The sequence below is a fragment of the Callorhinchus milii genome, unplaced genomic scaffold (genome assembly GCF_018977255.1).
Source record: "Callorhinchus milii isolate IMCB2004 unplaced genomic scaffold, IMCB_Cmil_1.0 Scaffold3, whole genome shotgun sequence".
Taxonomy (NCBI): domain Eukaryota; kingdom Metazoa; phylum Chordata; class Chondrichthyes; order Chimaeriformes; family Callorhinchidae; genus Callorhinchus; species Callorhinchus milii.
This window is the reverse complement of record NW_024704744.1, coordinates 83,329,573-83,348,162: the sequence shown is the minus strand read 5'-3', so window position 1 is coordinate 83,348,162 and position 18,590 is coordinate 83,329,573. Positions and strand designations below refer to the sequence as shown.

General features: G+C 37.7%; 1 protein-coding gene across 8 annotated transcripts in view; it reads right to left on the bottom strand.

The window, feature by feature from the left end:
• Positions 1 to 18,590, bottom strand: part of LOC103177968 (girdin) — an 84,919-nt gene that overhangs the window by 55,025 nt on the left and 11,304 nt on the right. For all 8 annotated transcript variants that reach the window (XM_007892393.2, XM_007892396.2, XM_007892394.2 and 5 more), the window contains exon 4: positions 2,880 to 2,949. In XM_007892393.2, coding sequence (XP_007890584.2) covers positions 2,880 to 2,949 — 70 coding nt within the window. The remainder of the gene's footprint in view (positions 1 to 2,879; positions 2,950 to 18,590) is intronic.

Genomic DNA, 18,590 nt, shown 5'->3' with positions numbered 1-18,590 from the left:
ACTCTACTTCAATAAGTCAATGCTTTCTGAAACCCTCCGCACATCACTTTCTTTCAAATCATGTGTTGATTCAATGTTACAGAAATGTCAGCTCCCTTTCAATTCCAACATTTTGAAACACTTTTGATGTTGACGACAAACAAATACCATCCTCATGTCTGGACCAAGAACCGAGCAGTCCTAAATCCCGCAATTTAAGTGGAGGTGAGGAAACGACCCTTAATTGATCGTGCAAGTTCTTTCATCACAGACCATTTCACGGCAAGTGGATGTCTATTCTCCCTCCATATGTAGTTGGTACTACATATTAAAAGATGAAAAGCTTGATTACCACAAGCATCGTGCAATTAAAAAAATATCCTTGCCACGTGCAGAGGACAATAGCTGCTGTGGTGCAGATAAGTGGAGTCCTGTAGCTCAGTGGTTAGAGCACTTGCCTCGCAAGTGAGAGACCTGGGTTCGATTCCCGGCAGGGCAAGTTTCCTTATTCCACACGCTTGATAATAATACCTCAAGAAAAAACAATAATAAATTGGTCACTTCAATCACTGCTGTTTGTGGGACAATGCTGTGCGCAATTGGCTGCCGTGACTCACCCACAAATATACAGTCAATTTTCTTTACAGTATATTCTGTGAAGCGCTTTGAGATGTCTAGAAGACGTGAAAAAGTGCTATATCAAATGCAAGGATTATTATTATATAAGTGTGTTTCACTAATGGCAATACCATTACCATCTGGTAAAAATGTTCCCCATGGTTATTTTAAGCTTTTAAGCTTGTTTTAAATGATGGCAAACATTAGGGAACTATAATTGTAGTCAAATTAGTTATGTATAATTTAGCATCATCATTATTTGAAGAAAATGATGCTCCTTTTTGAAAGAAATATTTTGTATAGTTTGAATCCTGGATCATATAAAGTAGAAATTCGTAATCCATTAAACAAATACTCCAGGGAGAGGTACCAAAAGAAAATGATATTTGAGAGCCTTCCCACATTATCTGGGATTTTTGGAGGTCAAAACTCAAACTTAAACTAACAAGCACAACCAATTTATTCATTTATTTTTAGCAGCAAACATATGTGATGGATTTATGCAGTTATCAAAGGCTGTCCCCACTCATTCTTCCAAAGCTCAGCATTCTAGAATTCAATGCTGAGTACAAGTAAAATATTAAAGCACAGTGTATACTGCCCACTCATAATCTAATCCTCCCACACTCATCAAGAGATGAAGCACAGAAGTACTCCCAGGGATGGTACCAAACTCTCACAATAAACTTACTTGCACTGAAATGAGAGAAATACATGACTTCCTAACATGCTATCTCTCCCTACCAGCCTCTAGACCAAATACTTATTGATCAGTCACCTAAAATTTCTGCCTCAGCTTTACACTTTCATTCTCTTACATTCAGTCATCAATCACTATATTTAGAAACCACACCCTTTCAAAAACAACTAGGAATCATGTGGTGTTCATATTCATTCCACTTTGCAGGAAGAATTAACAAATTCTGTAGTTGGAAAAGAAAAAACGTGTCTATGCTTTTGTTCATATTTTGCAAACCTTGAATCCATCATTACAGAAAAAGTGGTGGTGCTGTTTAAACCATAGTAATTTTTTGAAATCAACAAACTATTCAAATCAGAAATGCCATTGCAGGGGAGAATGCTTATACAGTAGTGATTCAGTTGTGTAACTACATTTCACATTTTACACCATATCCATAAATCCAGGTAACCTAAAAAAATTGAACTTATATCAAAATAAATATCAATCAACAATCTGGTAAAGCATTAGCAGCATATTCACTTTGTAAACAGTTACTTTCAATTAATACTGAAGATTTTAGTTGGAAGATTAATGAGGTAATTATTACTGTGTAGTATTACTCGTTAACGACCGGTTGCTTTGAGTTGATGCTTTCCAATGTGGCAGAGGTTAAATGATATTCTTCAAATTCTTCAATTTACCACCAAGCTACTGCCCTTGAATTCATGATTTCTAGATGCAGAGGTTGGCATCATACCAAGCACTTTTTATTTTTGCACTTTGATCTTACGTGTTAGGAACAATATCTATTGCAGGTTTCAGACTTAGCAATTGCACAACTGGTAATGTTACAGCAGCTGGGGAAAATCAGTCCGATTGCCTTTGAAAATTGAAACATCTATTTTCAGTGACTGATGCAGTGAATATCTTTGAATATATCATAGTGGTCCATGTCTGCATCATTAGTAATGCTCGAACGTGTCAACATCATCAAAGCATGACAACTTGAGCATGGGAGTAAAGGATCTTTAGATACAACACTGGTCCAGAAATTCTGCTGCCAAGAAATTCTGCAGCCAGAAATTCTGTACCATAGAAATTTACAACACAGAAGATCATTCAGTCCATCATATCACTGCTGGCTCTTTTAAAGAGCATTCCTTGCAATACTGAACAGAAACAATCACAAGCAATCAGTTTAGTGCTCCCCGTTTCTTGTCTCCCGTTCAGAAGTGCTCCTTCAAAACCGGACGTATTCCTCCAAGAAATATACTATCTGTACTTGGGAAATTGGGCTACATTATACTCTGAAAATATTGATACTAGTTAGTAAGTACATTTATTAGCCAACCTTTTGTTGCATCAGATTAATGCTCTCTATTGGATATCATTTGAAACCCTTACAACTTCTAGAACCTTAGTCCAAAATGTCCCCCTTCCCCTATTTTTTGTGAAGGCACAAAACTTTAAATAAGCTAAGCTTGTGTTCTAATGGTACAAATCTATTATTTTCGAAATCAAAATTCACTTTGGAAAATTACATTAATGGTTACTTCTGGAGAAACTGCTGTAATGTTTGTTATTTAATCATCCAACATACCTGTAAGAGGGCTTCGGCCCAGAACAAGGACATTTGGAAGCGACATCATGATCAGCTGTTGTAGATTCTCCTGTGGGTTTTTAAAATAAAGTATGAATGCATTTTATACGTTAGGATAAACAAAAGGAAAGGGTCAATCGCTCTCCCACCAAAAAAACAACACACATTAGGTGGAATTCATTAATGCTTGCACTTTGCCGAAAATATTTGATGGCCTTTATAACGGAGTTTCTTGTATGACATTTCTGAAAGGCCTGAAAATCTAAGTACAGTACACTATGTCATAGGGTTTCCCACACTGTTGAGTTGTGATATAATCTAAGATTGGTCAAGTAAGATCTTCCCCTTCTGAAGCCTGAGACATTTGTTTTCCAACTATTGAGATCAGGCGATTAGTGCAAAATGATTGGTTGTTCTGTGTAGCGGCTGCCATTAGGAAATGAATTAACAATTTCCAAAATGTATTTAATTTAGAATCCTGTCAGCTTGCAATTAGACAAGACCTTCATTCCCATCTGTCTGATATATAACTAGACCCAAGTATGGAGGTGAAATAAGCAGTGTACTAAAACACTGCCTTTTACAACAACAAAATTACATTTGTACAGCGCCTTTCACATCGGGAGGATGTTCCAAGCCGCTGGAGAGTCGGTGTTTGGGACCCGAGCTGGGGGTTGGGATGGGGGAGGGCGGAGGGTAGGGGGGGGAAGCAGGGTGATCAAAGGCAAGGTTGAAGAGGAGGATCTTGAGATGGATCTTGAAGGAGGCAAGGGAGGGGGCGAGGAGGAGGGACTGCAGGATGTAGTTCCATAGGGTGGGGGCAGAGTGGCTGGTGGTTCGACCGCCAACAGTGGGGCGAGCGAGGCAATGGACGTGAAGTAGGCCAGAGCCCGCTGAGGGGTGGGAGCGGGCAGTTTGCTAGGGGGTGAGGAGGTTGCAGAGGTAGATGGGAGCAAAGCCATGGAGGGCTTTGAAGATGAGGACCAGGATCTTGAACTGTATCGTGTGTGTTATGGGAAGCCAGTGGAGTCGGGCGAGGATGTGGGTGATAGGGTCGCGGAGCCTAGTGTGGGAGAGGGCACAGGCTGCAGAGTTCTGGATGATCTGTAGCCTATGAAGGGAGGAGTTGGGGAGGCTGACAAGCAGGGATTTTGCATAGTCAAGCCTGGATGTTATGAATGCATGTATGAGGGTTTCGGCAGGCTGCGGTGTGAGACAGTGGCAGAGCCGGGCGATTTTGCGGAGATGGGGGAAGGCAGAGCAGGTCATGGCACGGATGTGGGGTAGAAAGGATAGTTGAGGGTCAAACAAGATCCCAAGGTTCCAGATTGACTTAGTAAGGTGGAGTGTGCATCCTTGGATGGTGATGTTGTCAGCTCCTGAAGTGTGGAGGTGCTGACAGGAGCCAATCAGGAGAGCCTCGGTCTTGCTGACGTTCAACTGAAGTAAGTTAGCTCTCATCCAGGACTTGATGTCTGACAGACATTCTAATCCCCTCAAAGGAATGATCTTTAATATAAATTTAATGTCAACTAAGTTGCATTTCAATGACATACACCTGCTGTCATTCAGACTTTGAAATCACCTTACAAAATGAAAACATTTCACAATTACTGCCAAGTGTAGTGATTTTTTTTTTAAAGTAACCACAGCAGCTATTTGCACCAGCAGGGTCCAACAAACCGATGTTAAGTGCATGTCTGTCTGCATGTTAATATGTGCAGTAAAAATCCCATTGCAATATTCAAACACTTCTGACCAAGAGTGAAGAGTACGGTTAACTGAGCTAAATTTGACCTTCAATTATATCAGTAAAATTAGTGAGGGAAGCCGATAATAATAATCCTTGCATATCCCTTCACGTCAGGACGTCCCATAGTGCTTTACAGGATACACTGTACTGTAAAGAGCCAGTGCAGTCTTGAGGGGCCGAATGGCTGCGGACTGCGCTGTAAACTTCTATGATTGGATGAAACAAAAAGCAATGTTTCATAAAAACAGCATAAGTGGTAAGCTACTTAGAATATCATTTTTAAGCAAACACAGAAAAGGAAGCTATTAAGGTTTTATTTCATGGTCGCTGTACAGGAGACTCAATGCATATAAATAATACATCATCCTTTCATTTGTCAGGATGCTTTTGTTTCCCAGCAATTTTTTTCAAAAGAAAATCACACACCCATCATCAGTATTCAACAACCCTCATCCACCCCATAATCTCCACTGCTTGATCCTACTAATCTCATGAGCTTCTCCGTGCTCTTTCCATTTTAAACACTTTGGATCTGATGCAAACACTATTGTTCACTTAACATCAGGTTGGCAGCATCATTACACAAACAAAATGGCTAGCCTGCAACTGCGACAGCTTAAATGCCACCTACAGAGGTTTTATAACAGCTGCAGGAAAAGCAATTTATTGCAAATAGCTCACAAAGAATGAAGGCTCAATTTTTTAACATTAAAGATGCAATCTTGTTTTACATTCATCTTTCCCATCATTGCATTTTCAATTTCAGCACTCCCAGCCTCAAATTGTTCGTTTACAAAACAACAACAACAACAAGATTCCATTTATAAAGCGCCTTTCACGTCAGGAGGACGTCCCAAGGCGCTGCACAGTTGGGTCATGACCCGAGCAGGGGGGAAATGGTCAGGGTGAGGGGAGGGAAGGGAGGGAGTGAGGAGGGGGAAGAGAGTCGAGAGGGGAGCTGAAAAACTGAATTAGCTTTATTCACGCCAAATTCCTAAAAGGTACAAGGAAGTGAGTAAGTGCACATTTACTGGCATTTCTCAGTTCGGCCTGGAAGAAAGCATTTTGTGTGATAGTTCTTCTGGGTCAATCATGAATGAGATCTTGGAGCAGATCCTAGGTCTCAGGTAAACTTGGACCACTCTATTCCCTGTGGTTATGTCTGCACAATTAAGTTGCGCTACAAAGTTTTATTATTATTAAAGTTTTGAACTGTGACTGGGAGTTAAAATTGTCAGTGGAGGTGGGGCAGTGTTTTCATTTTCTGGGTTGCAATTTGGAAGGAGCACTGAGCTCCAGGATGAATGCCCTCTGGATTCAAAAGAATAGTTGCGGCTTGGCAATCAGCCTGGCTAGATATCCCCACGATCATTCTAAGATTTTGATGGTATTTCTCAAACATCTCCAGTATAGTTTGGATCTGGTCATTAAAGGGACTATTGATTGTGAAGGTCTGTTTTATCGTTATGGCCCAATTGTTTTGATCAGGAAGAGCACCGATATGCAGTACCCTTGAGGCTGAGTTATAGTATGTGATTGACATGTGTTGTGTCATTAACTTTATCCGTATTAACTGTACCCAATGCCTGGCAATAATTAGGGTGGTAGCCAAGTTAATGTGTGGATTATCTATGTACACAGTTTACCCATACTTTGCATCTCACATATCCAATTTATACAACTGACCACATTACAGATCTTGACAGGTTATTTTTGTTGAGGTGTACTTTGAGATGGGGAGCAGGAAGGTTTAGGCCTTAAGATCTATGGCAAGCATAACGGTACCTTTGCTCAGCCCTGAATCTTGAGTAGACAATTATTCTTAAGACAATTTATACTCCTCAAAACTGTTCTGGAAAGGGAGTTAAGTCCCCAGATAATCAACCTTTTCTCACTCGCGCGCACCCACACATACACACACCCACACACACACAAAGATCAAGAACTCCAAGTCAAACAAAATAGTAGCTTCCTTTGAATAATTCAAATGTGAGCTAGTTTTTTCTCAGCAATGTCTGTGTTGTCTTAGTGCCTACCAGGGCTGGTGCTAGAGATTAATCAGTGCAAGGAAGCCCCTTTTAAGCCAATGCAACCGGCAGAGAGTCTGCAAGCAACATATCATTGATGCCCAGATGAAGAGACTTTTAATGGGTTGAGATGCAGTGCAATCTCGGGAAAGACTTCTCAGTTTTACCTTCCCCTTCCTTAAAGTGCACTGAAACTAGTCTCATACTTCTGCATTCACAGAAGGCAGCCGCCACAGGAAATAGGAAACATAAATAGCTGTAGTTTGGATTACCTAAAGCTCATCCAAATTAAGTAAATCTCAACTCAAAAATTATATTGATGAAAAATAGCATGATAACCTTATGAAAACAGAACAGTTAAAACAAATAAAATAAAATCTATTTACACTTCTGCTAGTAATCGGAAAGGAAATGCATAGATGTTTTTACAATGAAATAAAAAACAAGTGAACTTTTTCCTGGGAGACAAATCTGGGTGTTAATAGTGAGAACACAATAAGGGTGCAAAGTTTGTGGAAAGGAGATATTATAATGTCCACTTTCAATCTATTGAAAGTGGACATTAAAATAATATTAATACTTTCATTTCGTACAGCTCCTTATCACCTTTGAGATATCTCAAAGTGCTTCACAGGAGTTACTGTAAAGTATAGAAACTATATTTCTAGGCAAATGTGGCAGTCAATTTGCACGCAGCAATGTCCCAGAAACAATGTCCCATGAAATGAATGACCATTTTTTAATCTGTTATTGTTGGCCAGGAGAAACTTCCTTCTCTTTTCAGCTACTGCCCTGGGATCTTTAACATGCAAATGTTCCTCCATTGAACTAGATTTTAGGTTATGCAGAATTTTAAAATATTTATATGTTGTAGCTATTTTTTGTTTTTAAATTAAGTATAAAAACAGTATAGCCTTACTAAAATATTTTTTGATTTTTCTTAAATGTTCATTTTTAAAAAAATACATAAATTCTACTAATGTATTTTCTCTTGCACTTGGTTATGTAAGTCCACCATTCCATCCTTGCAAGGTTCCACTGACTCCCTATTCCCCAGCAGATTAGTTAAGATCCTTGTTTCATTGAATTGCATTCATGGCTGTGCCCCACTTTATTTCTGTGATCTACTGTAGTCCTAATCCCCACCACTTCGGACCTGCTGCTTCATATCCCAAGGCCCCTCCACCTCGCCATCCAATGGATGAGCTTCAGCTATTTTATCCCCACTCTCTGACACTCTCTCTCCCTATATCTCAGTCTCAGCACTAATTATATTCCCAATGCCAGTGAAATTTCTACCCATGTACAATAAATCTCTTACAATTTAAAGCACTTAGATCTCCTGATATGGGGTACAAGCAATCAAGTACAAATCAATTTCTGACCCCAATAACTTGCATAGACACGTTAAGACTGCCTCTCTACAAAAGATTCTGGTATCCCTTTCGATACCAGACATCATTAGACATAGTTTCTTCTTTTTCTACTTTGTATAGCACCAAGAAAAACTCTTAAGGGGTGAGTCGACAGACAGAAGATCCAAAGAAATCCCGCTCGTAAGGCTTGATAAAACTTCCAGCAGAGAGAAAGTTTGATATCCAGCAGAGGCTTTGGTGCAATTTTGCATGGTTAAGTTGATATGGATCAATGGCACTTTAGAGATACAAAAGCTGCTGTAGAACAGCTTCCTATTCTGCAATCTCCTACGATAGATTCTGCCTAAACTTCTCATACCAACGTTACACAATTCTAACACTGTATTTCGAAGACATGCATCTTGAACACTCACTGTGGCCGTCTGCCATTCTTGGCAGATAAACAAGCATTTGCAGATTGCTATGTTAATGAATTCACCAAAACTACTTTTAAAATTGAAACCAGTATGACACAGGAAAGATCTAATGTCAATGACAGGGAAAATGAACTGCAACACTACTAAAAGGAGTAATTCCACATGAGAAGGGAAAGTGGTTGTTGTTGGGACATTCGAGTATCTTAAAAGGAATATCGACTGCCTTGTAATTTTTTTTACACTCAAAAATAACAAAGGTACTTTACTGCGTTACCGTGTTACTTTGGTTCACTGAGAGTCTGTAGTTTTACAGTTTAAAAGCAGTAAGAACCTCAATTACACATTTTTAATTGAAATCATATATGACTTTACAAGAGTTATTAGCAAACACAGTATAAGTCATTAAAAAAGTAACATATGAAGTAGTTTGCCTTGATGGTTGTCCTGCTTGATACCTTTATTTATTTTGCTATCTACCGCTTCTCCTAATGCATCAAATAGAAACAAGGCAGCTGTGGTGTTCCTTTTGTTGACCAGAACATTGTGATTTCAAATCAGATTCAAGAATAGTTTCTATTCTGCCATTTTAAAATTGAGACTTTAATCAGGTAATTTCATATTCTTATCCAAGCAATGCTCTTTTGAAGTTCCCCATGTTATTATTTCAGGAGAGAGAAAAAATAGGGAATGTCTTCTAAATATATCTGAAGGGAACCTATAAATGAATTGTACGGTTTTATTTGACATTTCGTTTTTTCATAGTCTCGGCTTTCCAAGGCTATCTCAGTTTCTATGGAAACAGTTACTTCATTATCAAGCATATTTATCAATGATCTGTGTTTAAACGTAGCTCTAAATCTCTTCATCCTTTCTTTCACTTGTTATTCACAGGAAACAGTATTATAGGAGCCCATTTCTCAAAACAAAGTTTAAATTTGTAGAACTGCATTTCTGAGAAACAATCAAGCAAAACTACAAAAGGATATTTCACTGTGTCTCTGTTGGTCAAAAGGAACCAAAAGCCCTAAGCAGTGACCTGGATGTATTCCATGTTTGTAACTGAGTGAGATTAAGAAAGGCTCAGTCCTCTTATAAATCTTAACTATTTAGCAACAAATTAGTTTTAAGACACTAGATTGTTCATAAAAGCTTGAATAATGTTCTTTTATTGTATCATAAACAATAACTCCACAGAATTTTTTAAAAGTTCAATCAATCAATTTAGAGATCATGAGTTCAATAATACATTAGGGATGGATAAAGAACATCCTTGTAAACATGGAAAGAAAAGTATTCATGTCAGAAATTCGTAAACCGATTTGGCATGCACAACTGAAACTTGAAAACTTGCTGAATTCTAATTCTCCTTACACATAGTAATATTTCCCCCCTTTTGGCTTTGCAGATTTAAATTTAGATTAATTTACAACTTAAAAACTCTATTTACAAAAACTATTTACCTAAAAATATAATTTTTAAGCATTTTCCGCAGCCTGCCAATATTTGTCTTCTAGAGGTATTGGACTCCTTTTTTTCCTTTCACTGGCGACCAGTTCCACAGGAGCTGTTCACATGCCAGTGCCTCATCTAATTGGTCAATATTCATGTGTTTGCCTTGACAATCAGTTTAGGTAAGGTTATTTGAGTGTAGTGGTCATCACAGTGAAGTTCAATCGTCACTGATTCGGACTCCCACGCATGCACAGCTTCTATAATTAGTGTCTTTGAACAGCAATCAGGAAACTTTGGACGATTTTCCTTTCACTAATCTAGGTTTGCTGAGGCCAATCTTGTGGGATTCCATTTGAGATCAATTTGATGTAGCACAGACTAAGAATCAATCATACAATTTTCGGGTCTGATTGGCCTGTTTAACCTTAACAGTGTTTAACAGTGTTCCCGTGTCTTAACCCATTAGACCATCAAAGGAACATGATGTCACATATTTATTATCATTAAACCTCTTGGTCCAATGTGTCCAAAAAGAAGTTGTCAATTGTCACTGATTTTTCCTGTGTGTTGTACTTTTATGCCACTGACATCATTTCCTTCATGAGAGAATTTGAAAGTAAGCTCAAATCTGCCCGTAATAGTTCCATTACAATTAAAATCTGCATTAAGATTTGTAAACAGGAACCAAACCTAATCCTACCTTATCCAACTAATAAACCTTCAAATGAGTTTACTGATTACAGAATTTTCTTTTTCCAAATTAGTTATATTCTGGAGAACTATCTACTTTTAAAGAAAGGAAACACGAACCAGCAGTATTGCAATCATGACCTAAATCTTAAGTCTCTTTGTGAGTATTGGCTAACATTATTTCCCTAGGGTTTCCCAACTTTATCTTTGCAATGGACCACATTATAAGTGGAAAGAATACAAAACTCTTCAAATGATTGTTTTCTTGCAGGTGCAGTCCAAAACCTTTTCCCCTTCTGGCTTCAAGACTTGGCGAGCACCACAAGGTCAGGACTACTATAGTGCCAGCCTACGCAAAAACGGTTACTTTACAGGGAATGACCAACTCCTAACAAAAGTTACTTGAACATCAATCATCTTCTTTAGAATTAAAAGATCTTCATAAATATCGCTTTAAGCACAGCATTGAAAACTGAAAGAATGGACACAGATGATTGAATTCTCTCTGCTATTTCCTGGAATGCAACCACATCAACTGAATGGTTGGATAAATGCACTATATGCGGTCTTACTCAATTGCTTTTTAAAAAGTTGAGAAGGCGTTTTACAAAGACTTATCTTCTTGGAGAGTCACCTGTTTGTTGGCTCTGAGTAGAGTCCATGATAGGGAAAACTGTAGAGGTCTGTACAGTGAGCATCCTTGATGAGATTAACTGCTTTCTTATTCAGACTTTAATTCTTTAACAAGAGAATGTGTTTTGATGGAGATAATTTAGAACAGGAAAGTAGTTGTAGATTATATAGCTCAGTGAGAACAGACACTAAACATGCATATCATGTTGTTTTCAATACTATAAAATGTTTATAGATTTAGTGAAGTCTCAACATAAGTTGGAGCTCCATAGAATTCAGACCTGTCTTACAATGACTTATCCAGCTCCCGCATAGAGATAACATGAATACTTGTATTTGATATTTGATTCTCATACACATGTTCAAATCCCTTCTCTCTGTATTTTCCTCCCTCTCCGACCTCCTCACTCCCCAATCCATCACCCAGTGCCTCCGCTCGACTGTCCCTCCGCCCCACCATCGGAGGTCAACCTTTCAGCCACTATGCCCCGAAACTCTGAACATTCTCCCTCAATCCCCCCACCTTGCCCCCTCTCCCCTCTTTTTCAAGTCCTGCCTGAAAACCTTCCTCTTCGACCATGCTTGCAGCTATCTCCTCCCACTCACTCTGGCATCAGGCTCCTCCACTGTTATGTGCTCGGAGACTCCTGCTTGGAGGACACTATATAATTGCAAGTTATTGCTGTTCATATAGTGCCTTATCACTTCGCCGATGAGTCTCAAAGTGCTTCACAGCGATTACTGCAAAGAGGTTTTAACTGTGTTTTGTGGGTGAAATGCGGAAGCTAGTTTGCCCACAGCAATTTTATTTGGGGGATTTGTTGGCTTGGACACAGGGAGAACCTCCCTTCTCTTTTCGAAAAGTGTCATGGGATCTTTAATGTCCATCTGAATAGGCAGATGGGACCTCAGTTTAACGTCTCATCCGAAGGACTGCACCACCAACAAAGCACCACTTCCCCAGCGCTGAATTGAATTGTAAGCTTAGTCTATGCGATTCCAAGTCCTGAAATGGGACTTGAATCCACAACTTCTGACTCAAAGGTGAGAGATTGACTCACTGCACTGACACATCTAATGTGGGAAGATGGTCGTGGGAAGCAAGTGGCCAGTTGCACATTGAAATCACAATGAATGATGACTACATCCCAACTGAATCGGTGATGTAAAGAAGTGCATTATAATGGTGCTGTACTGTAGGAGTAATCATAGCAAAAATGAGTGACCAACAAGTGATAGAAAATGTCAAAATAAGCCTACCAGCAGTTAGTTAATTTTAGCTAAAGACAAAGTGTAAAGTATAAGAAAAACTATCAACGTTTGGCAATTTGTAGTAGGGAGGTTTCCAAGGAAATGAAATAAAAATCTATTCATTCTTCCATATTTAGGGCTACTTTCAACTCTCCCTACAAGTTTATAGATCTACTTCACAGGATCCATGATTATCGTGTGTAATCAACTTAGATTTTGATCTCTATCTATAATCACATACCATTTATAATAAAAGCAATTGATTTTGACTGAAACTAGCAATGCGCACCAACAAAAAAATAGTTTATAAAAACGTGCTAATTCAGGTTAGGATAAAATCTCTTCCGACTCTTATCAATTTAGTAGGACCTTCTATTTAACCAGAATGCAAAATGGTCATTTTACACTGTTGAAGAATTCATTAGATGGAGAGAACAAAGTGACAATGTGCTTTTTCCTCTGCCAACACCCCTGACAACTGACAAGCTTTACAATCTGAACACACAGAATGTATTGTAACATCGAAGAAATATTAAATGTGCTGCCACCAGTTCAAACCTTCAGGTCAATGCAGAACAATAAAGTACATTGTGCCAGACTACATCCATGAAACTCTACTCCAGCAATCCAGAAGAAAGCCTGACTTTAAATCCTCCAAAGCAAACAGTAAAGTGCCAAAGAATAGGATTAAATAGACTGACAGTAATTCAGTGTCCATACACATACTCTGAGTCTATCTTTAAACATGTGCCAATACAATATTACACTTGTTTTCATCATCTAGTTTATTTTAGGTCTATAGCATTATTGTTGATCCTTATCCAGATGGCAAGAATACCCACTAATACTGTCACAGTCCATCCTAATACTTACTTCATAAAATATTCTACATCAATATGCCCCTTCAGTTAGTTTTAAACAAAAAGTAATGATTATAATCAGTGTAAGAAAGTTAATAAAACATTTCAAGAGTAATTTGCTCAATCTCAGGTTGAAGTAAATGGAACCATTATAGTTGGACATGGTTCCTCTTACATTTTAAGTGAAACTGAATCAGTCAAGGATTTGATGGGAAAAATGCACTTAAGATTAGTAAAGGATAAAGTCGTTGACAATGATTTTATAAATGGTGTAAATACGTTAATTATGGGAAAGTATAAAGGTTGGTATTGATTTTATAAACTAAGGTTTTTTATAAACTATATTTTGAGGGTATAGGGGAACAACCTTTTAAAGGTTATGCTGAAGCGTGCTTTTCTAAAATGTAGACATTGAGGTAAAATAACTCAAAAGTGATTGCAGCAATAAATATTAGTGTTCAAAACTACCTTACCGAGTCCTGGCCAACAATCCCCCAAATAACACAACTGATCACTCACTCCATGGCTGCTTGGAGCACTCACTCCATTGCTGTGCAGAAACTGTTTTGCCCACAAAATACACAGTCAATCCACTTCACAGTATATCCTGTGAAGCGCTTTGAGATGTCTCAACTATCTGATAAAGGTTATATCAAATTCAAGAATTACTGGTTAGTAATGATCTGGATGTGCAAGAGACCGGATCAAACATTTGATTTCAGCTTGCAGACTGACTCCTCGTTTGCAGAATCGCAGCTTTTCTGTTTTATTCAAGAACCATGACCAGGGTGAAATTCAGCATGGGGAACAAAAGAAGGATTCAAGTGTCTTAGCACGGCTGTTTGAGTCTACTTGAACATTCCCATCCCTTTGTGATTGGAAAACTTTTGCCTCTAGATTGAAGCTTGAGATCCATTTCCTCCAAAGGATACAAACCTTGGAATGTTTGTACAAAACTACATATTGTACATTGCTTGAGAAGCAACTATCACATCAAACTGGCAGGAAAGGAGACCATACACGCTGGTTGGAGGAAGTGTTACTCAAAGTGAACATACGTTCCGACTTTCCTTAATCAACTGGGAATTCCTTCCTCTCCAGCTCTACTTTGTATCCTAAAACATTTCACTAAAATCACACAAGAGTAAAATTACACAATTGTTTTTTTTAAAAAATACTACAAATCTAGATGTTACAATATTATCACTGTATTATATATTTTCTAGATAAACATTTCTGAACAGCAACCTCAGTAATGGAGTGCCTATCCCCCAGCTTTGAAATTTGGCCGAGAGAAAGTTAAATTTCCAAGAAATAAGTAATTAGAATTCAGGCAAAACAGAGTCAGAATACACTACATCCACAGTGTGATGATTAAAGGATTTATTGTTTACTTTCACATCCATTTCCTCCAAAGGATACAAACCTTGGAATGTTTGTACAAAACTAAATATTGCTTAAATACATGCTATACTACAATTAAAAGCAAAATATAAATAGATTTAAGCTTTTATACATCTTTATTCATCGCTATAAAGAATATTTCAATTTTTGGTTTCATCTATTCAGTGAATTTGTATAATTGATCTATTTTATTTTATAATTATTGTATATTTCATCTATTCAGTGAATTTGTATAATTGATCGCTTGACCGCCAAAATAAATATACTTCTTTGAAGTCCTGAAACGTGGAAAGTCATTCACATTTGTACCATAATTTACAACCAAATACTCTGAAAGTTTGTAAACAATACTTTAAGATTCCATATTCCACATTCCCCAAAACTGGCAGTTTTTAGTTATTTAACTATGAATAAATACAATTGTGAATTAAGTATTTTAAGTTCGTTGTACTATTTATTTTAGGGAGAGAAGGAATGTGAAAATCAAACATTTAGAATGAATTTGTATAATCTGTTGATTTTCTTTTAAATAAAATGAAGACAATGAAATGTTTCCATGTTTTATGAATTATATGCTGATAAGTTATTCTGTTATTCTAGTTTTAAAATCATCAGCAATGTGAAGAAGGAACCCCAGTAAACAACATTGTATTGCAAGAAATCTGTTCATCCTGGGCTCCATTACCTTATGTTTTAGATATTATTCACATATCTTTCCTTTAATAATTTTGTACTCAGGAAACCTCCAGGTACCAGTTTAGATCCCTTATCTAATTCCCTGCAAGTTTAATATTTCAATCTGGAAACTTTAGCCAAGAATCATATTGCCAAGATTATTCTATGAATTATTCAAATACTTGTTTAAGGATATGACAGCATCAGGTGTCAATGAAATGACAGTCTTTGTGGGTGACTCAAGATGGATCACTCTTCTCGCTTTCCTTTGGGAATGAATTAAATGTTCAAACAAGTTTTTTTAAAAATATTCAGATGGCTGTTTTTACTTTGCTACTGATTACTTTCAAAAAATAATTCTACATGCCTAAGTGCCAGATAGACTTGCTCTGCTTTCCTTGCATACAGCCAGGGAGGCAAGGTTGAAAACAAAATAGATTAAAAATAAGAAAAAGGGACACAAAATAGTCAAGGTAATACAATTTCAGTCCACACAACTCCTGCTAATAATATCATTATTTCTCTCCTTCAGGTGAGTCATTAAATTGAGGTTCGGCTTCTACTTGTTCAGGTGATGTTCAACATCCCCGATGGTATTCCAAAACAGAAAGTTTTTTCTGGTGTGTTGGCAAACCATCCTTCATACAAATTAGTCACGTCATGGCTGTTTCTGGGACCAACCAAAATACCTACTACATTTGTCTAAAAATACACCGCCACTACATTTGACAGCAATTATTTGTGAAGCTATTATAGATACTATATTAAATGCAAATATTGTATTATTATAACCGGAGCATTTAACTAAATGCCGTAGTGCTAACTCAAAAAGTGTCACTTTCAAGGCCCTCCACAGTCTTGCTCTTCCCTACTTCTGTGATCTCCTAACCCCCTACCAACTTGTCCGCTCAACGGGCTCCGGCCTGCTTCACGTCCCCCGACTTGGCCACTCCACCATTTGCGGGCGGGGCTTCAGCATTTCTGCCCCCATCTTCTGGAACTCCATCCCACAGCCCCTCCGCTTTGCCCTCTCCCTTGCTTCCTTCAAGACCCATCTCAAGAGCCTCCTCTTCGAACGTGTCACCCTCCTACACCCCCCCACCTCCTGATCCCAACCACCAGCTCAGGTGTGGATCCCTGACTTTCCAGCGTCTTGGGATGTCCTCCTTACATTAAAGGCCTCTACAAATGTAATTTGTTGTTGTTGTCAAGTTTACAAAACAGAAAACATTCTATATAATCAAAGCTTCAGTATACTAATTGGGACCCTTCTAATAAATCCTTATTAAACAGGATAAGCAGATTTTAAGCACAGTAGGATACAATTGTATTTTCACTGGATTTCTAAATTCAACATTAAATGCATGATTAAAACGCATCTATTTTAAGTAGATTCTGTGGTGATCTGTGCAGCTTAAATAAATCTTCAAGATTCCCTACCATGGAATGACTGGATGTGGGGAGAGGAAGAAAATTACCCAAATTATATGGAAGAGAGGGTTAAATGTTACATTTTATACATTCTACAATTGAGAGCATAGATTCCTCCAGTTTTCAGATTCGAAGCATATGATTTGCAATGTTTGTTTACTCTTGTATATCTTTTTTTTACTTGACCCACAGACAATGGGCCTATTTTGCAAGTTGTGTAAACCATGTGTAAACACACCTATTCAGAAGAATTAGAAGTTCCCTTGATTTCGTAATTAGCCAATGAATGGAGAATCTCTATTTACACCTTGTCAAAAATCAAAAACTCATCTTTTGCAGCATGAAACATAATTAGCAATTCCACTTGTTTTTAAGACACTGTGCATCACGCCAACAATTTCAACAAAAAGGTTCATACATGTACTATAATAATACTTGCATTTGATATAGCACTTTATCATGTCTTCAAGATGTCTCAAAGCGTTTCACAGAATATACTGTAAAATTAATTGACTGTATATTTTGTGGACAAAACACAGTAGCCAATTGTGCACAGCAGTGTCCCACAAACAGTCGTGGATTGAGTGATCCATTTATTATTATTTTTTTGGAAGGAATTATTATTCCCGGAAAAGCGATCAGACTAATGACTGTGTTTCTACTAGGTAAACATAGGCGTGTGGAGTAAGGAAACTTGCCAAACGTTTCGCCCTGCCAGGAATCGAACCCAGATCTTTTGCTTACAACTTGTGTATTAGTCACTTTACAATGTAAGAGTAGTGTAATCAGTCAGCCCAATGGCATGGCTCACGTGCACCTGTCAAAGTCTTGACGCTTTACAAATATGAACAAATGGCATCCACTCAACCTTTTCTGAGATTTGAATAAAACCATCACAATTGTGATCTTTGTATAATCCATCACCTGCAGCTGTTCTCCATTATACAAGTCTAATTGCTTAGGGTATCCTCTTTGAAATCAGTTGCTCAACATGTGGGGAATTGTGGGGTTAGGCCTACTTCATATCATTCCAATGCGCAAAATGTTAAGAGCTATTACTAATTCCTAAGTATGCCCTTTGAGGAAATTTTGGTTTGAGGTTGCAACCTGTAAAGTTAGTTAAAATGTTAGGTTACACATTTACTTGTGTTCCTGGTTGACCTAAGCAAAATAAAATTATGACAAAAATGTTCATACGCAATCAACGATATGACTACAAAGATAACAGTTTCTTACAAACCTCCCAAATCAAAAAAATGTAAGATATATTTCACCAGCATGATTTCAACAGGATCTTTTAATTAAAAGATGGACAATTAATATCTGTTAATAGTAAAAATCTCAAATAGGTGTTCTCTAAATGAGAAATTAGTAACAGTGGTGATCACTATCTTCTTTTGGTCAGATATATTTTACTCCACAATGGTTTTCCATCATCTCAACATATTAGCAAGGCATTTCAGAAAAGTTGCAACATAAGGTAAGCATCAGAAATCAGCATTTCAGAAATTGACCAGGGCTACAACTTTCACCCAGATGTCAAGCAAATTGAAGAGGACCCAAGAAAGCAATGAGAAACACTAAGTACTTTTCATATTTTCTTTTCTGTTCAGGCCAATGAAACAAAGCACATGCAAGTATATCTATAACAATTAAGGCCTTAAGCTTGTACAATGTCATTCTATCTTGGGCATTCATAGTATTGACAACATTATTCAAGAACTAATCAGTTGAGGAGAAATG